Genomic DNA, 21,447 nt, shown 5'->3' on the forward strand with positions numbered 1-21,447 from the left:
TTTGGACATATGTACAACATCACACTGCCATCTCAGTTCAGCACAGATTGTTTCTTTTCTGATCAGACTTCACCTCAGCTTCTTGCATTATTTGACCTTCAAATTTTTCAATCTGGAGGGAATTTTAAATAGATGTTAATTCCTGAGAATATCCCTCTTCTGCTTCACTTTGACAACTACAAATGGAGAATTTATCCGATTCAATAAATCACATTAGTCCATGTCACGCTTAATTTTCATCTCATCCTGTAAAAAACATGAGGTCACTTCTAAGTGCTGGTAATTTTAGTATTAGCTTAAATTACTTTCATATAACAAAAAAAGTCTACTTCATATTTTGTTAGTTCTTATCAGTATATAAAGGTTACAATAAAAAAGCATATCTGATTAAGCCTGAAATAAAGAAAAAACCCCACTAATGTTCCTTCTTATACTGCATGTCAGTCAACTTGCATATAAGGATGAATGTGAAACAAATCAAAGTAATCAATTGTTGTTGTTTTTTGTCAGTGCTCCAAAAGCTCAAAGAAAAGAGTAAGAGAGCATGATAGGAAGTGATGTCACTATACCTACCAGCTGATTTGGCTTCACAGCTTTACACTCAGAGGGAATGAACATTTGTCTTGGTCCAAAGTCTAGTGTACAGGTGTTGAATAGCTTGTGAAGCATTGGGACAACATTTCATAGATTTGGTCATTTAAAAGAATAAAATCAAATCAAAAACTGCATTTGTCCATGAAGTTTTTCATTTCAGAGGTTTGTCTCATCCCAGATGGGGCCATTCATGTTGTTGAGAACTCTTCTGATAATCCTCTCCAGCTCTTTCCTCGCCCGCTGCTCCTCCTCTAACGTCCCCTTCATCCTCTTGTTGTCCTGTAAGGAAAATGAGAAACAAGACATTTTTTTTTTACCACTTTACCAATTCAAAATTAATACATATATGGCAGTAAATTAGTTATTACATTATACATATATTTGCTCTCGTCAAGAATGATGTTGTAGCACGCTTTTTAAAGCCATCTTTAAAAAGTGGGTCGTATGTAGAACATGTTTGAGAAACACTGGCTTATTATATTTTCATTCGTCATTTTTCCTTCTTACTCCAAATCTGTCTTTCCACTCGGATTTCAAAGGTTCTTTTGTTCAATTTGTTTCCACTCACGAGTGATAACTGTATCAGTCACCATCATTACACCATGTAATAAACTTCTTCTTCTTCTCGTTTCGACTGCTCCCTTCAGGGATCGCCACAACGACTCAATCTCCTCCATCTAACCCCGTTCTCTGTATCCTCCTCTGTCACACCAACTAACTTTATGTCCTCTTTCACTACATCCATAAATCTTCTCTTTTGTCTTCTTCTAGTACACACATGTACTGTATTCTGTCTTGCTGTGACTAACATTCATTCCTCTCCTTTCTAGAGCATATTTCCACCAATGTCATCTGCAAACATCATAGTCCATGGAGATTCCTCGCTAACCTCATCTGTCAGCCTGTCCATCACCACTGCAAACAAGAAGGGGCTCAGAGCCAGGGGCAGAGCTACAGGGGGGCAAGGGGGGAGCAGCTCCCCCCCTACTGTAGAGCCTTGCCCCCCCCAGCTGTCGCCCTAACTTTTGTGTTTTAAAAGCTTTACTTGTAAAAACATCCACGACTATGTCCACAAGCTTTTCAAAGTAGTGAAACAAACAATAAATTGACCAAAAGTCAATAATTGTAAATATAATCTTAGGCCCTGCATCAAACGGGCTGTTCACAGTCTGGCTCACACAGTGAGTCTGCTGCAGTGGGTCTGCATCCCAGCACAGAGAGGAGCGACTGCGCTGCCCCCCGACCATCTGGAGGTAAAGTCAGTTTCCCCAAATGAAGTTTAAACACACCAATTTAACTTAAAGTTACACTTTCCTCATTCATTAGCTCTTCAAAATACTCTTGTACACATGTCCCTCTCTATCCTTAATCCCCCGAACCTGCTGGATGTCCTTCCCATCTTTATCTCTGTTTTATCAACCTGTATAAATCACTCTCATCCTCCTTCTTTCCGACCTAGCATACAAGTCATCATATGCCCTTTGTTTGGCCTTTGCCACCTCAACCTTTATCTTGTGCTACATCTCCCTGTAATCCTGTCTGCTCTCTTCAGTCTCCTCAGTGTCCCACTTTTTCTTTCCTAACCTCTTTCTCTTTATATACTCCTGCACTTCCCCATTCCACAACCAAGTCTCCTTATCTATTTTACTTCCAGACGACACACCAAGTACTCTCCCACCTGTCTCCCTGATAACATTAGCTGTAGTTGTCCAGTCAAATATCCACCTTCCTTCTCTGTATCATGTCAACCAACTCTCTAGCTTGTCCCGCCATCATCCCAATATTCAAAGTCCCTACTCTCAGTCCCAAACTCGTGCCTTTCCTCTTCTCTCTCTGCTTCTGAATGCGCCTTCCTCTTCTCCTTCTTCGACTTCGACCATGTAACAATGTAAATAATATCAGACATGTACACTTGCACATATTCAGGTTCTTCATTTTACTGGAAATGGATAATACGGAGAATGTTAACAATGTATGTTAGTAATTAATGTGACTGACTACAGACTCACCTGTTTGAGTTCCTGGACTTCGTCCTTGAGGCTGTACACAGTGTCCACTAAACTCCTGCAGGGACACAGCAGCAGTGTAATGTCAGACATTACTGTGTGTATTTAATCTCATCTGTTGTGTGTGTGTGTTTGTGTGTGTGTGTGTGTGTGTGTGTGTGTACCTCTCCTCGACTACAGTTTGTCCATTGCTCCTGGTTTCCTCCACAATAATCTTCTCCTCCTCTGGGAACGTGAGAACATCCTTCCTGCTGGAGCCTGATTGACATTAGCAACGACATTAGCATATGCCTCACATGCAAAATGACCAACAAACATACACAAAATATATATTTATATCAGTTGGAAAGGAGGAAGAGAATATAGATAATACACAATAATAGTGATTATTGTGTTGTCAGTAATGAATATAACAGTGAGCTTGTAGCCCTACAAAAGAGCACAGAGATCTAGTTGCACACTTCCACTTCCAAATTTGATTTGTTTTATGTCAAGACAGCAACATCGCACTAATAAATTGAGACGATTGAAAACTAGGGCTGCAACAATGAATAATTAACTACTTAATTACTCACAGAATCAGATAATTAGTTAATTAATTGATTTGAATGTGGTTTTTTGTAATTAAAAAAAATCTTAGATTTTTCAGCCTCTGAAAGGTGAATATTTTCAGGTTTCTTTGCTCCATATAACAAATGAATTTAGGAACATCACCATTTTCAGGTTTGAAAAACATTTTTATTTAATTAATTAATTTAAAAAAATCAACAGATTATGCAAATAATTGCTGGTTGCAGCTCTGCTGATAACACAGAGACATTCTTCATGCAAAGTTTCAGAAGTGATTTCTACTACTCAAAAAACCTGGTCCTTAGATGGAATATATGCCTTTATGCTGCAGCTGTATACACACAATCTCTCTCTTGGTCAGGTTTGTTCTTATTGATTTGACGGAGCGTATTTTTAGATAAAGGACACAGTATACAAATAATGTTAAAGAATGCCTGCTCACTAAGACCAAACAGAGGCAGAATAATAACATTAACAACAACCTCAAAGGTACCAGACTGCAGCTTTTGTTCAGCTACTTGTCCTTTATGTTTTGTTTTGTTTGCACTATACACACCCACTTTTAAACACATTACACAGTAAAAGGAGGCATATGCTTGCTCATGCTATATGATTAGGAAAGCAGACACAAAGAAACACAGACAGCAGGTGAAAGGTTTGGGCTAGTTAACACGTATCTCTACTCAGGAGCTAGTTTTTTTCGCCAATGTGTCCCTGGTTTGACACCAATATCTTACAAGAAAACGAGGCAGTCCTGTAACTATGGCTGGTCCAGATACTGTCATAATCTGAGTCCTCTGATTGGTCATAACATGGCAGGCTGCCGGGTAGCCCGGCAATGGTGAGGCTGGTGTCACCGAGCACATGGTTGTGCATGAGGTCAGTCCCCTGCCAAGCTGTGCCATAAGTGGTAGATGGAACCAAAATCAAATTGAATGTTGGTGGGGGAAAGGGCAGCACAAACCATATTGAGATCGTACAGAAAACAATAAAAACATAAATAAGGAATTTAGGCCAGACCAACCAAAATTATATAAATGTTTGAGACATTAAAATAAATTTGACCATAAGAATTAAGTGGTTAATGGAAAAACAATGAATGGAGGATGAGGAAAGCAGAGGAATGAAAGGAAGACAAAAAACAGCAGAGAGAAAACATGATTAGAGAAGAGAACAAACACTGTTATCATTAACAACCAGACGGTGGCGGTGTTCATGCTGTGTTATGATCCATGATGTGTGATCTCACTGGAGTTGAGAGTCTGCCGTGTCTTGGCGCTGGTACAGTAGGCTTCAATCACCTTCAGTATCTGAGCATCCTCCTCCAAAGCTGCCATACCTGAGGGACAAGGACAGGAAAAAGGGACAAAGCCGTAGTTCCACAACAGAAACATCTAATTGTAACCATTAGTGTAATAATAAAATAAGCAGCAAGCAATGGTGTGTATTTAAATGCGTTAAATTTTTTATTTCTAATGTTAAAGTCTAGTTTTTAGCAGTGATATTCTCAACAGTAGTATTTTCTGTCTTTGTTGTTTGCTCAATGATGATTTATATTTGTATTTTACATGTATACATTATACTTTGACCTAGTGGGGTCTCCCACCGGCAACCCTCCAGTTACAAGTCAAGTTCCCTTTTCACTGAACCAAGGGCTGCCCAGTGGTTAAGATTAGTAATTTACTAGTCTTTCTGCGTCAATCTGCGCATAAGCATGGACACCCTACCCGAACCTCTTAGCAGTTCCTATCATGTAATGGTTATTATTTTGAGAAACACAATAAAATAGAGTGAATTGATATAGTGAATTTTTTGTTGGTTTGTTGGTTTTTAATTGAAAATACAGTGTAAACATTTTATAAATAGATAATTAGTACAAATAAGTGGTGAAAATAAGTACAAACTGATTTATTAATATTATTATTATTATTATTATTATTATTATTATTAATAATAATAATAATAATAATAATAATAAACACTGCTACTTTTACTGTTAACAGTCGTATTTGTTTCACAGTAAATCAGTGTTTAATTTTAAACAGTACATGTGCATGTTGGTAACTGTTTGCGTGCACAAAATGCCATGTACTGTAAAGTGCTGTTATCGACTGGTATTGCTGATAATGGCTGGCCCAAGATTTGCTTGTGACTTCAATATACTTACTCTTTCTGGCATTGAGGTCCTCCTCTGAAGGTTTTCTCTCTGGCTTCCTCTTCGGAAGCAGCTTCCTCATGTTCTTAGGACTTTTACTCATATCCTATTAAATAAATGCAATTATGTTTTTATTAGAGATGCAGTTATTCTTTCAGTTAACAGGACGGCTTTCACAACTTTATTTCATTGTGTAATTTGATTTTAACATGATATCAAAAAGTACCTCCTTGTAGCAGAGAGCAGCAGAGGGTCGCAGAGGAGGTGCAGGGCGGAGGCAGCTCAGGCTCCAGGTACTCGGTTGCTCCAGCAACCCCCACATCAGACCGCCACTGTGTACCGTCCCATAGGAGGAGAGGTGAGGAAGAGTGAAGCTGTGTTTACTGCTCCCTCCACGAGACTCAAAGTGTCTGGTTGGACTGACCGGTTGAGTGGGCAGCTGGGAGGAGAGAGGAGAGGTGAAAAAGAGATGCAGCTGAGTGAAATAGTGCAGTGTTTCCCAAACTTTCTACACAAGGGTCCACCTTTTTCAAACTATTGTGACCCAAATCACAGATAATGTAGCAACTAATTTACTTTTCTGTAACATAATAATAGATTCATTAAAATGGTATTTAACTCATGCATGTTTTTTAAAGATAAATCTTAAATAAAAGGTTTATTTATTTCTTTAGGAAATTAAAAAAAATATCTCCCATGACCCAGTGAGTGGGAACCACTGAAAAAGTGCATGAGCTGACTAAACTGACTTACTGTGTGACAGACAGACTGGGGCTTGTGCGAGTGTGTGTGTGTAGCTGGAGTGTGTGTCTGTTTGGTGAGAAGGTCGAGCCAGTCCCGTAGATCGTGCTGGCTGCTGCAGGCCACCTGCATCCACTCACACTGTCCACCTGCACGACAAAACATACCCACATACAGTATACACTACCGTCCGAAAGTTTGGGGCCTCTTAGAAATTTCCTTATTTTTTGAAGGAAAATCACTTTTTTTCAAGGAATATAGCATTAAATTAATCAGAAATACACTCTATACATGGATAATGTGGTAAACGACTATTCTAGCTGCAAACATCTGGTTTTTAATGGAATATGTACATACTTTAGGTGTATAGAGGCCCATTTCCAGCAACCATCTCTCCAGTGTTCCAATGGTACATTGTGTTTGCTAATCGTGTTAGCATTGGATGATTAGAAAACCCTGGCAAACCCTTGTGCATCATTAGCACAGATGGAAACCGTTTTGTTGGTTCTTTGATGAAAGCAAAGTTTGAAGGGCAAAATTATTATTTTTGAATAAAAATCATTATTTCTAATCTTATCGATGTCTTGACTATTTTCTATTCATTTTGCAAGTCTTTTGATGAATAAATGCATGAGTTTTAATGGAAAACACAAATTTTCTAGGTGACCCCACACTTTTGAACGGTAGTGTATATGTATACACAAACAGCCAATATTTTTACATGATATGAGGTAATGGCTTCCCACATTTCCCACAATTTATTTAATCAAAACATAGAAATGGTAGGAGTCTCACATCTCACTGTGATGGTAAGATGGTGGAAACACCATGGACATAAAAAAATGACACATAAATTTGTATTTGTGACTAGATACTATTATCTGAATGACAAATGATAAATTGTGTTGTAGTCTTGGTGGTTTTGTTTCCTGTGAGCAGGTTAAGACAAAAAGTACAGGACAGATTTGGATGAAACTTTATGGGAATGCAGATTCAGGCCCAGAGGTTTATTTAAAGGAAAAATAAAGAACCAGGATTCACATTGATGTAAGCTAGACTAGCGTGATATTTAAGTTGATGTGGGGTCTTTTCAATATCTAATCCTGTTATATAAATATATTTGATTTTTCAGATATTATTGCATTCTATGTTATTTTATGTGCCATAATCACACAGTATAATCTCTCCATCCGTAAGGCCAAGTCGGACTGCAGGAGGAAGATTGAATACCACCTGGAGAGCAACAACAGCAGGCAGGTGTGGCAGGTAATCCAGCACATTACCAACTACAAGACCAACACTGGTGCTCCTGAAGGGGATTTTTCACTGGCGGAGGAGCTGAAGCACTTCTTCGCCCACTTCGAGGTAAAACCATCAGAGGCAGCAACGCCACATCCTGCAGCCAACAACGACATTGTCCTCACTGTGGAGGTGCATGAGGTGAGGCGTATGCTGCAGGCTGTCAACCCTCAGAAGGCGGCTGGTCGCGACGGCATCTGTGGGCGAGTTCTTAAGGACTGTGCAGACCAGCTGTTGGGGGTCTTTACGAAGATCTCTCCGACTCTGCACCCTCTATACCCACGAATGCACCCCTGCTCACCTCAGCAACACCTTCGTCATATTTGCAGATGACACCCCAGTAGTTGGACTCATCTCCAAGGGGGATGAGTCCAACTACAGAGACGGAGTGGAGTGGGTGGTGTGAGGCCAACAACTTGCTGCTTAACACAACTAAGACCAAGGAGCTCATTGTGGATTGCAGGAGGAAAAGGCAGCCATCCAGTCTCTGGTGATGCGGGGGACTGTGTGGAGATGGTCACAGACTTCCGCTTCTTGGGAGTCAATATCATGGAGGACCTGACCTGGGGCATCAACACCACTGGGCTAGTGAAGAAGGCCCAGCGGAGACTTTACTTCCTGAGAGTTCTCAGGAAGAACAACATCCCTCAAAAGCTGCTGGTCATTTTATAGCTGCTCAATTGAGAGTATTTTGACATACTGCCTCTGTGTTTGGTTCACAAGCTGCACGTTGGAACAGAGGGAAATGCTCCAGGGGGTAATTAAGGCAGCACAGAAAATCATTGGCTGCCCTCGTACCTCTCTGGATGAACTGCACCGTTCCCGCTGCCTCAAAAAGGCCAATCCTATCCTGAAAGACTCATCACTTCCCAGTCATACACTGTTCTGAACTGCTGCCACCAGGAGATACAGATCCATAAAAACCAGGACAAACAGACTAAAAAACAGTTTCTACCCAAAAGCCATTTTCTCACTGAACGGTGCTACCAAAGCATAGCTTTTATGAGTCTTACAGTTTTTCTCAAATGCTAAAACACATTTCACAAATGTCTCCTCCATGTTCCCCAATGTCTAAACACAATACCCTTTTCTAAAGCTACATAAGCACAACCACACCTTCTCACTTCAAAACTCAAACTTTCACACCAAAAGAGCAGCTCGAAGCTTTCAAAAATGTAAACACTATACACATCATTACACACTACAGCAAAACAATTTAAAACACAATGCTCAATTTGTGAGAATGTTCTTTGTTTCATAACTGCCAATGCATATTTTTTAACAACTTTAGAGTAACGGCTCTTCTTAGCTCTCTGCAGAGGATTAGGCATTTAGAGTTGTGAGTTTCATATGAAGAGTACATAAAATTCTAAATAAAAGTACACTACTGTAACACAACTCAATGCAAAAAACAGAATCTATTGCACACAACAGTACTCTTGAAAACATGATCAGGGTGTGACGTTTTTTTATTTTCTTCATTCACACCACACACACACACACCACAGTCACTGTGCGGTATCATGTCGCCAAGCTGCATCGGGCCACATCACCTCATCCACATCGCAGGCTATGTTGTCTCTTGCTAGGCACCGCGGGAAAAACGCCCGCTTTTATAGGTGTGGTCACAGCATTAGCAACAAGTGTCTTCAATTTGGAGTCGTTGTGTGTAATATATGACGCCAGGTGTGTTCATTGTGTTCAATTATTGCTGACTGTGGCAAGCATTTTGCATCACATGAACTTTCATTTGAGAATATGTTCTTTTAGCAAGATTTATGTTGTGAATATGTTCTTTTATTTAGATTTATGAGAACGGAGGATTGTGTTTTGTGAATTGTGTCTTCATGTGAAATGTGTTTATGATATTGGAAAATTATGGCTAGATTTAGTAAATGTGTTTAGACAACTGGTCATTTGGTTTAGAGGATTGGCTTTTGTGTTTTAGCATTTGAGAAAAACGGTATTAAGTACAATGGGCATTTTTAGCGAGATCTTATTCCGGACATTTCACCCCCTGTGCACTTAGGAACCTGTCAGTGAAAACAAATTAATCTTGGTTCCTTGCCAGGGAGGTATAAGATGTAAAAAAGGCTAAACGCTATTGGCATTTCATATATGAGTTCACACCAGAAATGACTGTTCAGTGAGTTACAGAGAAACAGACTGACCAGATATTTCAAAAGCATTCCTCAGGTTTTCTCCGTCCTCTATTCTGGAGATGAGCATCCCTGTTAGTGGCATCCTCCCCTTTCAGAGATACACAGAGCATATACACAGCATTAGTCAGTGGACTGGGGTTTATGATACGTTGAGGAGTATACAGAGAAAAGCCACTTAAATTGTACCTGATAGATGAATCCACTCATTCTCAGGCTGGCAGATAACATGAGCAGTGTATGAGGGAAAAGGACGAGGTACCGTTCGTTTGACTCCTGAAGGACAAAACAACTTTTGTGAACTCTTTCTTTAGGTCATAAACTATTCCCTATTGCAAAGTCTCTTTCATTGGATTTTACTGCATAAAAACCAAACAAAAATCAAATCTAACATAACACAAGAAAACTGTTCAATAACCTTAGGTAAAATAACTAAACTAGTATTTCTAACTATATCTGGCAATCCATTTCATATAAGATGTGAGTTGTGAGAAATTACCAAGTCATTCAGAGAGATTCTGATGGTACCTGACAGTTATGTGTGTGCACTGTTGCCTGGGACATATGCAGAACAGGTCCAAGACTTTTGATGTCATCCCCTTCCCAGTTTCGGATTGGCTCTGTTAAAATCTGCAACTCCAGGTCCTTCTTCTTTCTCACCTCCAGACACTGAGCCTGGACGCACACACACAGAGTCATAAAAAGGCACACATGGAACAAAATCAAATCATGAAAATGAGTCATTCCTTCAATGTCATCTTCATGTAACGTAATATGTTTTACATTCAAACAAAAAAGCAAGAGAGGACAGACCTCCCCAAGGCTTTAATATTTTGTCACCTGTGTTTTACATACCAGCACCTGATCTGTATAAATTTTTTCCTACGTATAACTAGTACCATCTTACATGGGGTTTCAAAATTCTGCACATATTTTATGTCATATCATATTATCATTGTGGTGTTAATGTATGTATTTATAATACTGATTGAGTGGAATGTTTTACACTGGCGGGAGGTCTAGCATGGTGGGACACACGGGGGGCGCTAGAGGCCACCTGGGACAAGTTTAAGGAGACGACTGAGAACCAGTAGTTTAATAAAGTTTTTCCTGATTCAGACATCGTTGGTCTCACGCGTGTGTTTATATCAAGAAACACGACATGGTGTCAGAAGTGGTGCGATACTGAATCAAAACGGAAAAGGTCCGCCTGCAAAGGAAGAGAGAGAGGCCGGTGAGCGAGGAAAATGACTGACGGTAACGGCGAATGGAGTGGAGTTAGCACAGCGGCTAACAAACCTAGCGCTACGTTCAGCATTCAGCCACCGGAGCCCTTTGAGTTTTCCAAGCCGCACGAGTGGACAAAGTGGATTCGGCGATTTGAGCGATTCCGCCAAGCAAGCAACTTATCTGCCAGCTCCGATGATAATCAGGTGAATACGCTGATTTATTGTATGGGAGACGAAGCTGATGATGTTTTGAGAGGCTTGAAACTTAACGATGCAGATCAACGCCAATATAGTAAAGTCACAGATGCCTTCCAGTCGTTCTTTGTAGTGAAGAAGAACATTGTTTACGAACGCGCACGATTTAATATGCGCAAGCAGGAAGCAAACGAGACTGTTGATGCATTCGTTACTGCTTTGTTTACACTAGCAGAGCATTGTAACTATGGGATGTTACATGATGAGCTGATCCGGGACAGGATAGTGGTTGGTCTGGCTGACACACGGCTCTCAGAACGCATGCAAATGGAGAAGGATTTAGACCTGGACAAAGCTATAAATATGGCAAGACAATCTGAGGAAGTAAAAAAACAGCAAACTATGCTAAGAAATAATGCTAGTGGAGCACTGCAGGTAGCTGGAAACTCCATGGACAGGATGTTCAAAGGCAAACGTCAAAAGGAAAAGCCTAAATTCACCAAGCCTAAAACCTACAGTGAAAAGCCACACAACAAGTTTGAAAGTGATAAAATTTCCCAGTGCTACAAATGTGGTGGAACACCTCACTCTAGGCACGAATGTCCAGCAAATGAAGCTAAGTGCCATTCATGTGGAAAAAAAGGTCACTACCAGCGTGTGTGCCGTGCAGGCAAAGCTGTACAGAGCATAGAGGAAGAGGAGGAATCTTTCTTTCTTGGTACTGTGATATCTGATGATGACAAATGGACTGCTGTGATTGATGTGATGGACAAAAACATCACTTTTAAACTCGACACTGGAGCGGATGTTACTGCTGTGTCACAGACAGAGTTCAAAAGCATATTTCCAAAAACCAAGAAGCCAGTTCTCCAAAACGCTGACAGACCCTTATTTGGGCCAGGCCGGATTCCTCTGGATGTGTTTGGGTTTGCCAGATTGGAGTTAAAAAGAGGGGCCAAGAAGACCATAGAGAATGTTTATGTGGTCAAGAACCTGAGCACACCTTTGCTTGGGTTGCCAGCCATCAAAGCCCTTGGGTTACTCATTCGTGTCGACAGCATTGACATGGGGACCCTCAAGTCAAGCTATCCAAAGCTGTGCAGCGGGCTAGGTATGTTACAACAACCATACACCATTAAGCTCAAACCAGATGCTGTGCCATTTTCTGTTAATACCCCCAGAAGGATTCCACTGCCGCTTGTGGGCCCAGTCAAGGGAGAGCTCCAACGCATGGAAGCACTGGGCGTCATTAGCAGGGTGGAGGAGCCAACTGACTGGTGCGCTGGGATGGTTGTCGTACCCAAGAAGGACAAGAAACAGGTGCGGCTGTGTGTGGATCTGACCGGCCTGAATGTATATGTGCGCCGTGAAAAGTACATTCTTCCATCAGTAGAACAGAGCCTGGGAACTCTCACTGGAGCAAAACTGTTCAGCAAGCTGGATGCCAACATGGGCTTTTGGAAGATCCCACTTACAAAGGAATCAGCCAAGTACACTACGTTTATCACACCGTTTGGGCGGTTTCACTTCAATCGCCTACCTTTTGGAATCGCCTCAGCACCTGAACATTTCCAGTGCAGGATGGCGGAGATCATAGAGGGGCTCGAAGGTGTGATATGCCATATCGATGACCTGTTGGTGTGGGGGCAGGACCAGGCAGAGCACGACACTCGACTCCATGCTGTGCTGCAAAGACTGGAAAGAGCAGGCATAACACTAAATGTGGACAAGTGTGAACTCTCAAAAACAGAGGTTGCCTTCCTGGGCCACATAATCACAACTGCAGGTATTCACCCCGATCCCCGAAAGACTGAGGCTATCTCAAAGATGAAGGAGCCAACAAATGTGAGTGAGTTGAGGAGTTTTCTTGGGATGGTCAACCAGCTGGGAAAGTTCATTCCCCAGCTGGCAGAGAAAGATAAGCCACTTCGCGATCTTCTCTCAAAGAAAAACTGCTGGGTTTGGGACGTGGACCAGGTTACATCGTTTAAAACACTGAAAAAAGCACTGTCTTCTCCTCCTGTGCTGGCCATGTATGACCCAAACACAGACACCAAAGTGTCAGCTGATGCGTCATCTTATGGCTTGGGTGGTGTTCTTCTCCAGAGACACGAGGAAGAATGGAAGCCTGTGGTGAAAACAGCGTCGCCGCCCCCCAGCCCCCCGGGAGAAGACCGGCAGTAACCCAGGCACATGGAGCGTCCACCGGTCCCCCGGTCCCCCGGGCCAGGAGAGACCTGCAGCCGCCCGACCCAGGGCCAGCTGCAAGTCCACCCCACACGAGACCAGGGCAGGGAGCCGCAGAGCCGGAGCCCCCCCCGCCCAGAGCCCGCCCCGAGGAGGCAGGAGGCAACAGCACCACGGGCACAGACCAGCCCACCACACGCCGAGGCAGGCCCCAGGTCCCCGCACCCGGGGCCCACCCAGCCCCCCAGGAGGCAGGCCGGAGCCCGCCACAGCTATCCCCGAGGCTTACCCCGGAGCAAACCACACGACTTCTCCCCCAGAGGGGAGCAGGCAGAGGCTCACGTACGGATCCCACTCGGGGGTCCCCAAGGAACAGGAGACAGCAGGATCCCGGATCCGCCCCGGGCAAGCCCCCCTGCACAGGTATGGGTCAGAGGCCGAAAGATCCGTCATGGCGGACCCCACGCCCACCCGGCACAGGGATCCACCGTCCACCCAGGGCAAGGCGCCCAAAGTCAGCACCAGGATGTGGTGTGGTGTGTATGTATGTGTGCTGTGGGATGTGTGTATGGGGGAGTCGGTATCTAGTATGCATTAAAAATTTTGGGGGAGGATGAGGCAACAGCACCCTGCTGCTTGCTGACAGCGGGGTGCTGTTGCCACCCCCAAGCCCTAGTGTCTAATATGCCATAAAATATTGGGGGAGAGCGGAGACCCCCGAAGGGGAAGATGGGGGATAGACCCACTACTTGGTGGGCCCGCCCCCAACCCCCCTGATGGTCTTCCCAAATCTCCCCCAATGCCCTAGTTGTGTGTGTGAGAGTGATATAACAGATCCGGTGGGGGAGCATGGAGGGCGGGCAGGCAAGGTTGACCACCCAGGCCGTTTGTTAGCTTCCTGACTAGCAGAGCCGTGTATCCACTACGTGTTCACAGATGACGCACATTAATTTCTTATTTGTATAATATATTAGGAGAAATGCGTGTTTGTACTGGTATGGGCCAGGCCAGTCACGAGAAGGCAATTTGGTTTTGCGTTTCTGTTGAGTCTGCGCTTTCTCTTTCTCAATGTTGACAACCATTGAAAAGCACAATATCCTCATTCAAATAGGGCGGTCTTAACCACTTCTGCACATGTAGTCAGTTGTGGCGGCAATCTAAGTAGGTCACCCGCAAAACGCAAACCAGCAGCAGGCGCAATCTTTAAGCTTGATCATGCAATGTAGCGCTCTCTATTTAGGATCTTAGTAAGTCAGGCCCTTAGAATCTAACAATCTTCAAACAGGGTCAATCAGAGTAGGCTATTCAATACTGACAGACGGCAGTCCTGGCACCAGCTCAGTATAGAAGGTGGGAACGATGACGTGAGGCATAGTATAAGGAAAATTGGCCAGCGGCTGTCGCTACCAAGGAGCACCTACTGTAGCTCGGTGAAAATATAGCTGGTAGCTTGAGCTTGAAAATCGGTGAGCTTTTTTTCTTTGCGGCAAGAAAAACGTACTGACAACATAACAGGGGTTCAAGGACAACTGTAAATTCGGAATTTGGAATTGCACAACTGTTAACTGTACATTTTTCAAAATTGAGCACAACGTCAGAGAAAAATGGCCAACTAAACGGAAACAATAGGTTCCTCGCACTTTGTGCCAGGAGCCGTTGGCCCTTTGCACATTTCATGCTTGGGTCCTAAAAAACAAACCCCCCGTCTGGTTTTTTGACAAATTTCACCCTGGGCCCAAGAACAGACTGCACGAGATTAAATTAGTCAATGATGTTTAAAAAGTCTCGCGCCAAAGAATTTTCAGGGCAATACACCTGAATATTGCAACGTGTTCTGGGCAGTTAGATTATGTTTCTGTTATTTGCTGGCATTTTCTTATTTGCTGGCGTTTTGTTACTTGCTGGCGTTTTCTTATTTGCTGGCGTTTTCTTATTTGCTGGTGTTTTCTTATATGCTGGTGTTTTCTTATTTGCTGGCGTTTTGTTACTTGCTGGGCGTTTTCTTATTTGCTGGCGTTTTTCTTATTTGCTGGCGTTTTGTTACTTGCTGGCGTTTTCTTATTTGCTGGCGTTTTCTTATATGCTGGTGTTTTCTTATTTGCTGGTGTTTTCTTATATGCTGGTGTTTTCTTATTTGCTGGAGTTTTCTTATTTGCTGGCGTTTTCTTATTTGCTGGATTTGCTGGCGTTTTGTTACTTGCTGGCGTTTTGTTATTTGCTGGCGTTTTGTTACTTGCTGGCGTTTTCTTATTAGCCAGTGTTTTCTTATTTGCTGGTGTTTTGGGGTTTGCAGTGCGTTTGCCCCTGTCGGCCACCGTAGGTATTGGGCGAAAGGCAGGGTCACACCCTGGACAGGTCTCCAGTTAATCAAAGGGATAACATATGGAGATGAACAACCATTCCCCAATTTTGCATGTTTTGCTTTTGGACTGTGGGAGGAAGCGGGGATCCACACCAGTGACCCTATTGCTGTGAGGCAACAATACAAGCCACTTTACCACCGTGTGTGTGACATTTTCTGTAATCACAGTTCATTTTTATTTTTCTAGTGTGGCAGCAAAACATGTCCATGGTGTATCTGTGTGTGTTTATGTCTCTTACTGCAAGGTTTTTGAATGCCAATATGGAAGCATGAAGATCAGAGCTGTCAGGGTGTTGGTCCTGAGAAAGAGACACCAGAAACAAATATAACATGGAAACAAAAGCAAACACATTTTAAAAACAGCTTTCACTGTCAGCTTTACTTATTAGTGTAAGATAGTGCTGGGTGGAACTGTATGACCCACAATTTAAATCACAGTATTTTAAAAAACATTTACAGTATACAATGATATTTTTTTTATGCATGAGCATGTGCATGTGTGAGTTCTCAGGGTGTGTGTGTATGCTCGTCCTGAGCAAGTGGTCGATTCAGAGAGAGGGTGTGTGTGTGTGTGCGTGTGTGTGTGTGTGTGAGCGTGTGTGTGTGTGTGTGAGTGTGTGTGTGTGTGTGTGTGTGTGTGTGTGTGTGTGTGTGTGTGAATGTAAATGCATACATTCTTGGTACTCTAACACATGTTTTCTGCTAAGGTGGTGGAGTAAAATGCTCATTGGTGCAAATACTACCACAGTCCAGGACCATTTCTTTTTGTAAATAATTGGGCCAAAACATCATATCTTCATCAGGCAAAATCAGATTCAGTTCATCCAGTTTTATTCTGAAAATATTATTTTAGTAAATGTATTGGTTTAAAAAAAAATTATAAAAAAATTGCCACAGACTCTTGCTAGTGTCTAAGAATGTCTTCCATCAGAGTCAAAAACCCACTTTGATGTCCTTCCTTTAGCTAACTATAGTGGACTGGTGATAATATGGATGTTGGGCCAATTCCAATTCCTATCTTAACCCTCAAGCTCAACCCTTATCTTAACTGGCCCTCAAAACCAAGTGTTATGGGTTATTTTGTCACTTAGAAATGGGACACCCCTTAAATGCAGATACGTCTTCAGACTGTGGGGGGCAGAATAACGCTAAAGCTGTGTCCAATCTGTCAACTCCAAAAAAGAAGAAGAAGAACACATTATTATTTATTACGATCCGTTTGTCAGTCAAGTTATTAGGTTTTCAGTTAGTTATAAGATGATACTCATACAAATACCACAACCACGGACATATTCAGCTGACAGTTACCACACACCACGGCTTATTGAAAAGTAAACCATAGCAAACGATCGCTTGTCCGCACCGGCCGGCTATTGACAAAAGATCGTAAAATAAAAATAAATGCAACAATGACATAAGTAATCCATAATATGGGCCTAAACTAAGATAATACTATGGTTTTCATAATTTTTATATCTCTATTAACAAAGAAAATACTTAATTTGTAGCGTACTCGTTCCGCTGCTTTCATCGCCATCTTTATGGTAGCCCTTGCTCCCAAGGGTGGTCTCGGAAAATCTCAATATTGGGGGGCGATATAGCCCTTAAACTTGGCCTCAACTTAATTTTTCTGAGAATCGGGACAGCACTTGCACTAGAGGGAGTGCGCATTTTTGAGATTGAGGGTTAAGATTGAGCAAGGAATTGGAATTCACCTGCTGTCTTTAATTACCAAATTGTAACAAAGACACAAATGTGTGTGAGATGCAGGGAAGGTCAAAAAACAAACGTTATTTTCCCTTTTCATACCGTTAATAATTATTGCACATCATTTCACTTTTGAGAATTACTGCTTCTTAGTTGAGCCTAGCATATGTTAATAAATATTTTATGGACATTTACTCTCCAAAATTGGCTATCTACTGTATTACAACAGCAGTCTTTTAACTTTATTTGTCAATTCTAGAAACATAATCTCTTTGAATCTGAATAAAGGCTCTGAATTCTGGATAAATTTGTCATTTTTGTGAAGATAAGCCAAATACTGATACTGATGGGCCAAAGGGTCCTGAACAGTCATTAAAAAAATAAATACTGGTTTTCAGAATGAACCGGTATACCGCCCAGCACTTGTGTAAAATAATAATTAGACAGATTTAAGCTGACCTCCATGTGTCTATTCAGTTCTGTTAGAAGTGATGGGTGTCTCTCCAGTCTGGTGAAGGGTTTACTCAGACTCATGGTCAGAGTCAGGATCCCTGGGTTTGACGCTCCCTTTGACTCCATGTACTCCCCGAGCACCTCACTGTGACAACATTTTTTAAATATATATATACATATATATATATATATATATATATATATATATATTATATTCACAACAAACACACAAATGTGTATTTTCTTTTGCATTTCATAATGTAGTTTCATCATGTACCTGTGTTGTGTGAGTACACTGACAGCAAACGGGTGGTTGGAGCAGTAAGCGACATAGATGAGCTTCATCTGCGGCATCAGACTCAAGAAAAAGCCCCCTATCCTCTGCTGGTTCTCTGGCAGTCTACGCACAAATAACATGGCATTATTACACTTACAAGTGTTGTGTGTGGAAATAAAGTAAGAAAGGCAGGGTTGAGATGGTTAGGCCACTGGCTGAGGAGGGATAGTTATTATATTGAACAAAGGATGTTGGAGCTGCAGGGCAGGAGGAAAAGAGGAAGGCCAAAGAAAAGGTTGTTGTGGATGTTGTGAAGGAGGACACAGGGACAGTCAGAGTAACATTGGCAAGATGGAGGCAGATGATCTGCTGTGGTGACTCCTCAAGGACAGTAGAGGATAGACAGGTAAGGATTGTTTTTGTTGCCGAATTCAAACTTTTCCAAACTTTTGCTTTAGATTTACGTTTTAAAGTTGTGATTGACTTCTCAAATATATCTCTTGGAAATGGCCGGTTTACCTACCAATCAAAAGTTTAATTTGGTTCATTTTTTTTGTCCCTCAAGGGATTATTTTTTTGCAGGTGTTGTAGAAATGGCAGTTAAAAATAGTCAGTTTTTCAATTTATTTAGCAAAATAGATTGAACATTTATCTGTCTTAGAGCTCTGTTGGTAACAAGCTTCTTAAATCTTCTGTTTTCAATATGATGACTCAACACAATGGGTCTACTGACAGTGTCGATGCACTAATCCAAAGCTTCCTCTAAATACTGATGAAAGTAGAATTTTACTGTGTTCCATTTACATCGAAACTCAGAAATCAGAGCTGGGAGTGACATCACCTCCGATAGCGATAATGTTTCACAGTAAATCAGTCATACACATATTACAGATACATGTATCCAGACAAAACTAACACAAACAAAATAACAAAAAAAACTTTTGCAACTGAACTGACTTTAAAAGAATAATAACCAGGGAAATTAAGATGTGGTCAAGTGAGGTGGCAAAATGAAAGCCAGATGGTAAAATCAGATTTTTGTGTCTTGGTTAATTTTATTAAGATAATTGTGGGATCATTCGTGTCAATTATAAACAGAATGTGGAAAAACACAATTCTTATCACTGCAAGGTGATAATAGGTGGAGTTAAGGGTTGGATGTGGTTAGTCAGGGCTTGACGGTGATGGCTTAACAGGCTACATATAGGAGTAGGTGACAGGTTTACAGTGTTCCGACACCATTGATAAAACATGCACTGAAACTCCACATAATGGTTGAAAATAGTTTTTACATGTGGTTGTGATTATCGATGAGACACGATACTCAGTATCAGTATTGATCCAATACTGGTAAAAATCACTCGATCGGATATCAGACAGAAACATTTTTTAAATCTGATATATTACAAAAATAATTCACTATGCAGATGTATAGCAAAATAGGTTGTTAACAGCTTCATTGTTCAACCTCTTCTTCACGGTTGCCCCCGGGATCATTGAAAAGCAGCACCGGAGCGTCAGCGTGATTATGTAAACACTGTCGACTGGACAGCGGAGAATCTACAGATTCTAACGGTACCATTTTTATCACTATTTTTATCACTTGTATCACTCTACGACCAAGATTCACGAATCCAGACCCAAAATAAGAGCAAAACAACAACTGACTTTCAAGAAAGCCAGAGCTATGGCGCTGCGTAACTGAAGACGCTACAGGGCCACAGAGTTGTTATTACATGAATTACCCTGTTGTTGAAATGTGCTATACAAATAAACTTGCTTTGCCTTATTACGCACCGCACAGGGAGTATCGATTTACAGCGAGTTATCATACTTTTTTTTTTTTTCAAAAAATCTGTAGTGACATATAAATCAAATTAAATGGGTTTTTAATAATTTGGTACCTAAGAAATCTCGAATGGCACTGATGGGGCCAAGCTGTGCCAAAAGTGAAAACGCCCAGACATCTCTTTACTAAAACCTCTTTAATTTCACTCTGCTTCATTTCAGCAGCATCAGACTTTGCACAGCTCATGTCCATATGTTGTTACATGACCTCCATGTGTTTTTAAGCTCCTACTGCATATTTTAAAGGTGATATTTGCTTTAAAGTGCAATATTTTTTTAGGCGAGAGAAAACAATCCTACAGTTATGCTGTGTTCCATGTACATTTACTCTGACACAGTGGCATCTACAGTGAAACGTACACCTCTGGTGGAATCTCACAAGTGTTATCTTCATTTTGATACCAAGATAATTCACATAGAGCTTGTAACTGCAGAGGTTTACTCTATTTAGTTTGGGCATGTCATTTTTCGAGCAGGGACTCCAAAAAGAGGGTCAGGGAAGAAGAGGTTAAAAGGTCAAATAACTGTATTGGACTGATAGTATAGTTTGTAATATTGATATCGGACGTAGAAAAGTTGCATCGTGCCCTCTCTAGTTGTGATGGTATTACCACAACAGTTGACTGGACTTCATCCTGCATTTGTTTTACTGCTTGCAGTAATATCATAACTTTTCTTGCAAATGTTTTGGTGTAACTGGATGTTACACAATAATAACAATGAAAATGCAGAATAAAGGTACAAAAAAAACAGTACCAAATGATTTGGTCCATAAAAAGTCCAGACCCTAAAATTTGCTCAGTCATACATCACAAGACAAGAGGAGAAGGGTAAACTGACTTTGTGTGCGCCTCTAAAGACTGGACCAACATCTGCTGGAAGGTTGAGATCTCCTCCAGATTTCCTTGAATGTGACTGATGTCCTCACTGCTGAGTCTGCAAAAAGGAAGAAGACAAATGAGGATGAGTGTCATTAATAATTTAAAAGATAAAACAATATCCTGATTGATGTGTACTAACAGTGACTCATTTACACAACAGACTGTATATTTTGGAATATAAGGGTATGTTATAGATGAGAAATATTCAATGAAAGTGTGAGTAGTGTGAAGCACAGGCTATGAAAGCAAACTCTGCTGAATAAATCAATGAGATAAAGCAACCTGTCTGTGGGGTGAAGTGAGCGCAAGTATGCGCCGAGAAGACTCTGAAGCTCCCTGGAATATTCACTCTCTGCTTCCAGGATGTTCTGTAGGACCTGGTGGAGACATCACACACACACAAACAGAATGAGGGACAATAGAGCAAGGTCTTTGCAAATCCCAATTCTCATAACAGATATCCATAACACTTTATCTAACAAGGCCATGTCTACCAATAGCTTCCTGTGTAGGAAATTACATTAAAATGTGAATTTATAGTAAGAGTGTGTGAGGGAAAGATGGTTGAAAGTAGAGTTGTTATCATTTCTATATGAGCATTTTCTCTGTTTAATATCTGTAAACTGAATGTTTTTGAATTTTGGACTCTTGCCACTGCACCCTGGGAAAGAGAGATTAGAAGGCACACAACAACATCCAGTCATGTCAGAGTAATTCCATTTCCATTTACATCAGATGTCTGAACTGAGAGTGACGTCAACCCCAAGTTCATCGCATTGCAGTT

The 21,447-nt window shown here is 41.5% G+C and overlaps 1 protein-coding gene across 1 annotated transcript in view; it reads right to left on the reverse strand.

The window, feature by feature from the left end:
* Positions 1-426: 426 nt before the first annotated feature.
* LOC310934263 (rho guanine nucleotide exchange factor 7-like) overlaps positions 427-21,447 on the reverse strand; it is a gene marked incomplete at its 5' end in the record, with an annotated part of 67,877 nt that continues 46,856 nt past the window's right edge. Inside the window, 16 exons of the mRNA XM_083897956.1 lie at positions 427-873; positions 2,604-2,658; positions 2,765-2,858; positions 3,908-4,066; positions 4,420-4,509; positions 5,338-5,431; positions 5,552-5,764; positions 6,079-6,215; positions 9,537-9,615; positions 9,714-9,800; positions 10,053-10,199; positions 15,737-15,796; positions 17,664-17,802; positions 17,935-18,057; positions 20,623-20,718; positions 20,946-21,040. Coding sequence (XP_083754082.1) covers positions 751-873; positions 2,604-2,658; positions 2,765-2,858; positions 3,908-4,066; positions 4,420-4,509; positions 5,338-5,431; positions 5,552-5,764; positions 6,079-6,215; positions 9,537-9,615; positions 9,714-9,800; positions 10,053-10,199; positions 15,737-15,796; positions 17,664-17,802; positions 17,935-18,057; positions 20,623-20,718; positions 20,946-21,040 — 1,791 coding nt within the window. The 3' untranslated portion in view covers positions 427-750. The remainder of the gene's footprint in view (positions 874-2,603; positions 2,659-2,764; positions 2,859-3,907; positions 4,067-4,419; positions 4,510-5,337; positions 5,432-5,551; positions 5,765-6,078; positions 6,216-9,536; positions 9,616-9,713; positions 9,801-10,052; positions 10,200-15,736; positions 15,797-17,663; positions 17,803-17,934; positions 18,058-20,622; positions 20,719-20,945; positions 21,041-21,447) is intronic.

This window comes from Microchirus variegatus (genome assembly GCF_963457635.1).
Source record: "Microchirus variegatus genome assembly, chromosome: 1".
Lineage (NCBI taxonomy): Eukaryota > Metazoa > Chordata > Actinopteri > Pleuronectiformes > Soleidae > Microchirus > Microchirus variegatus.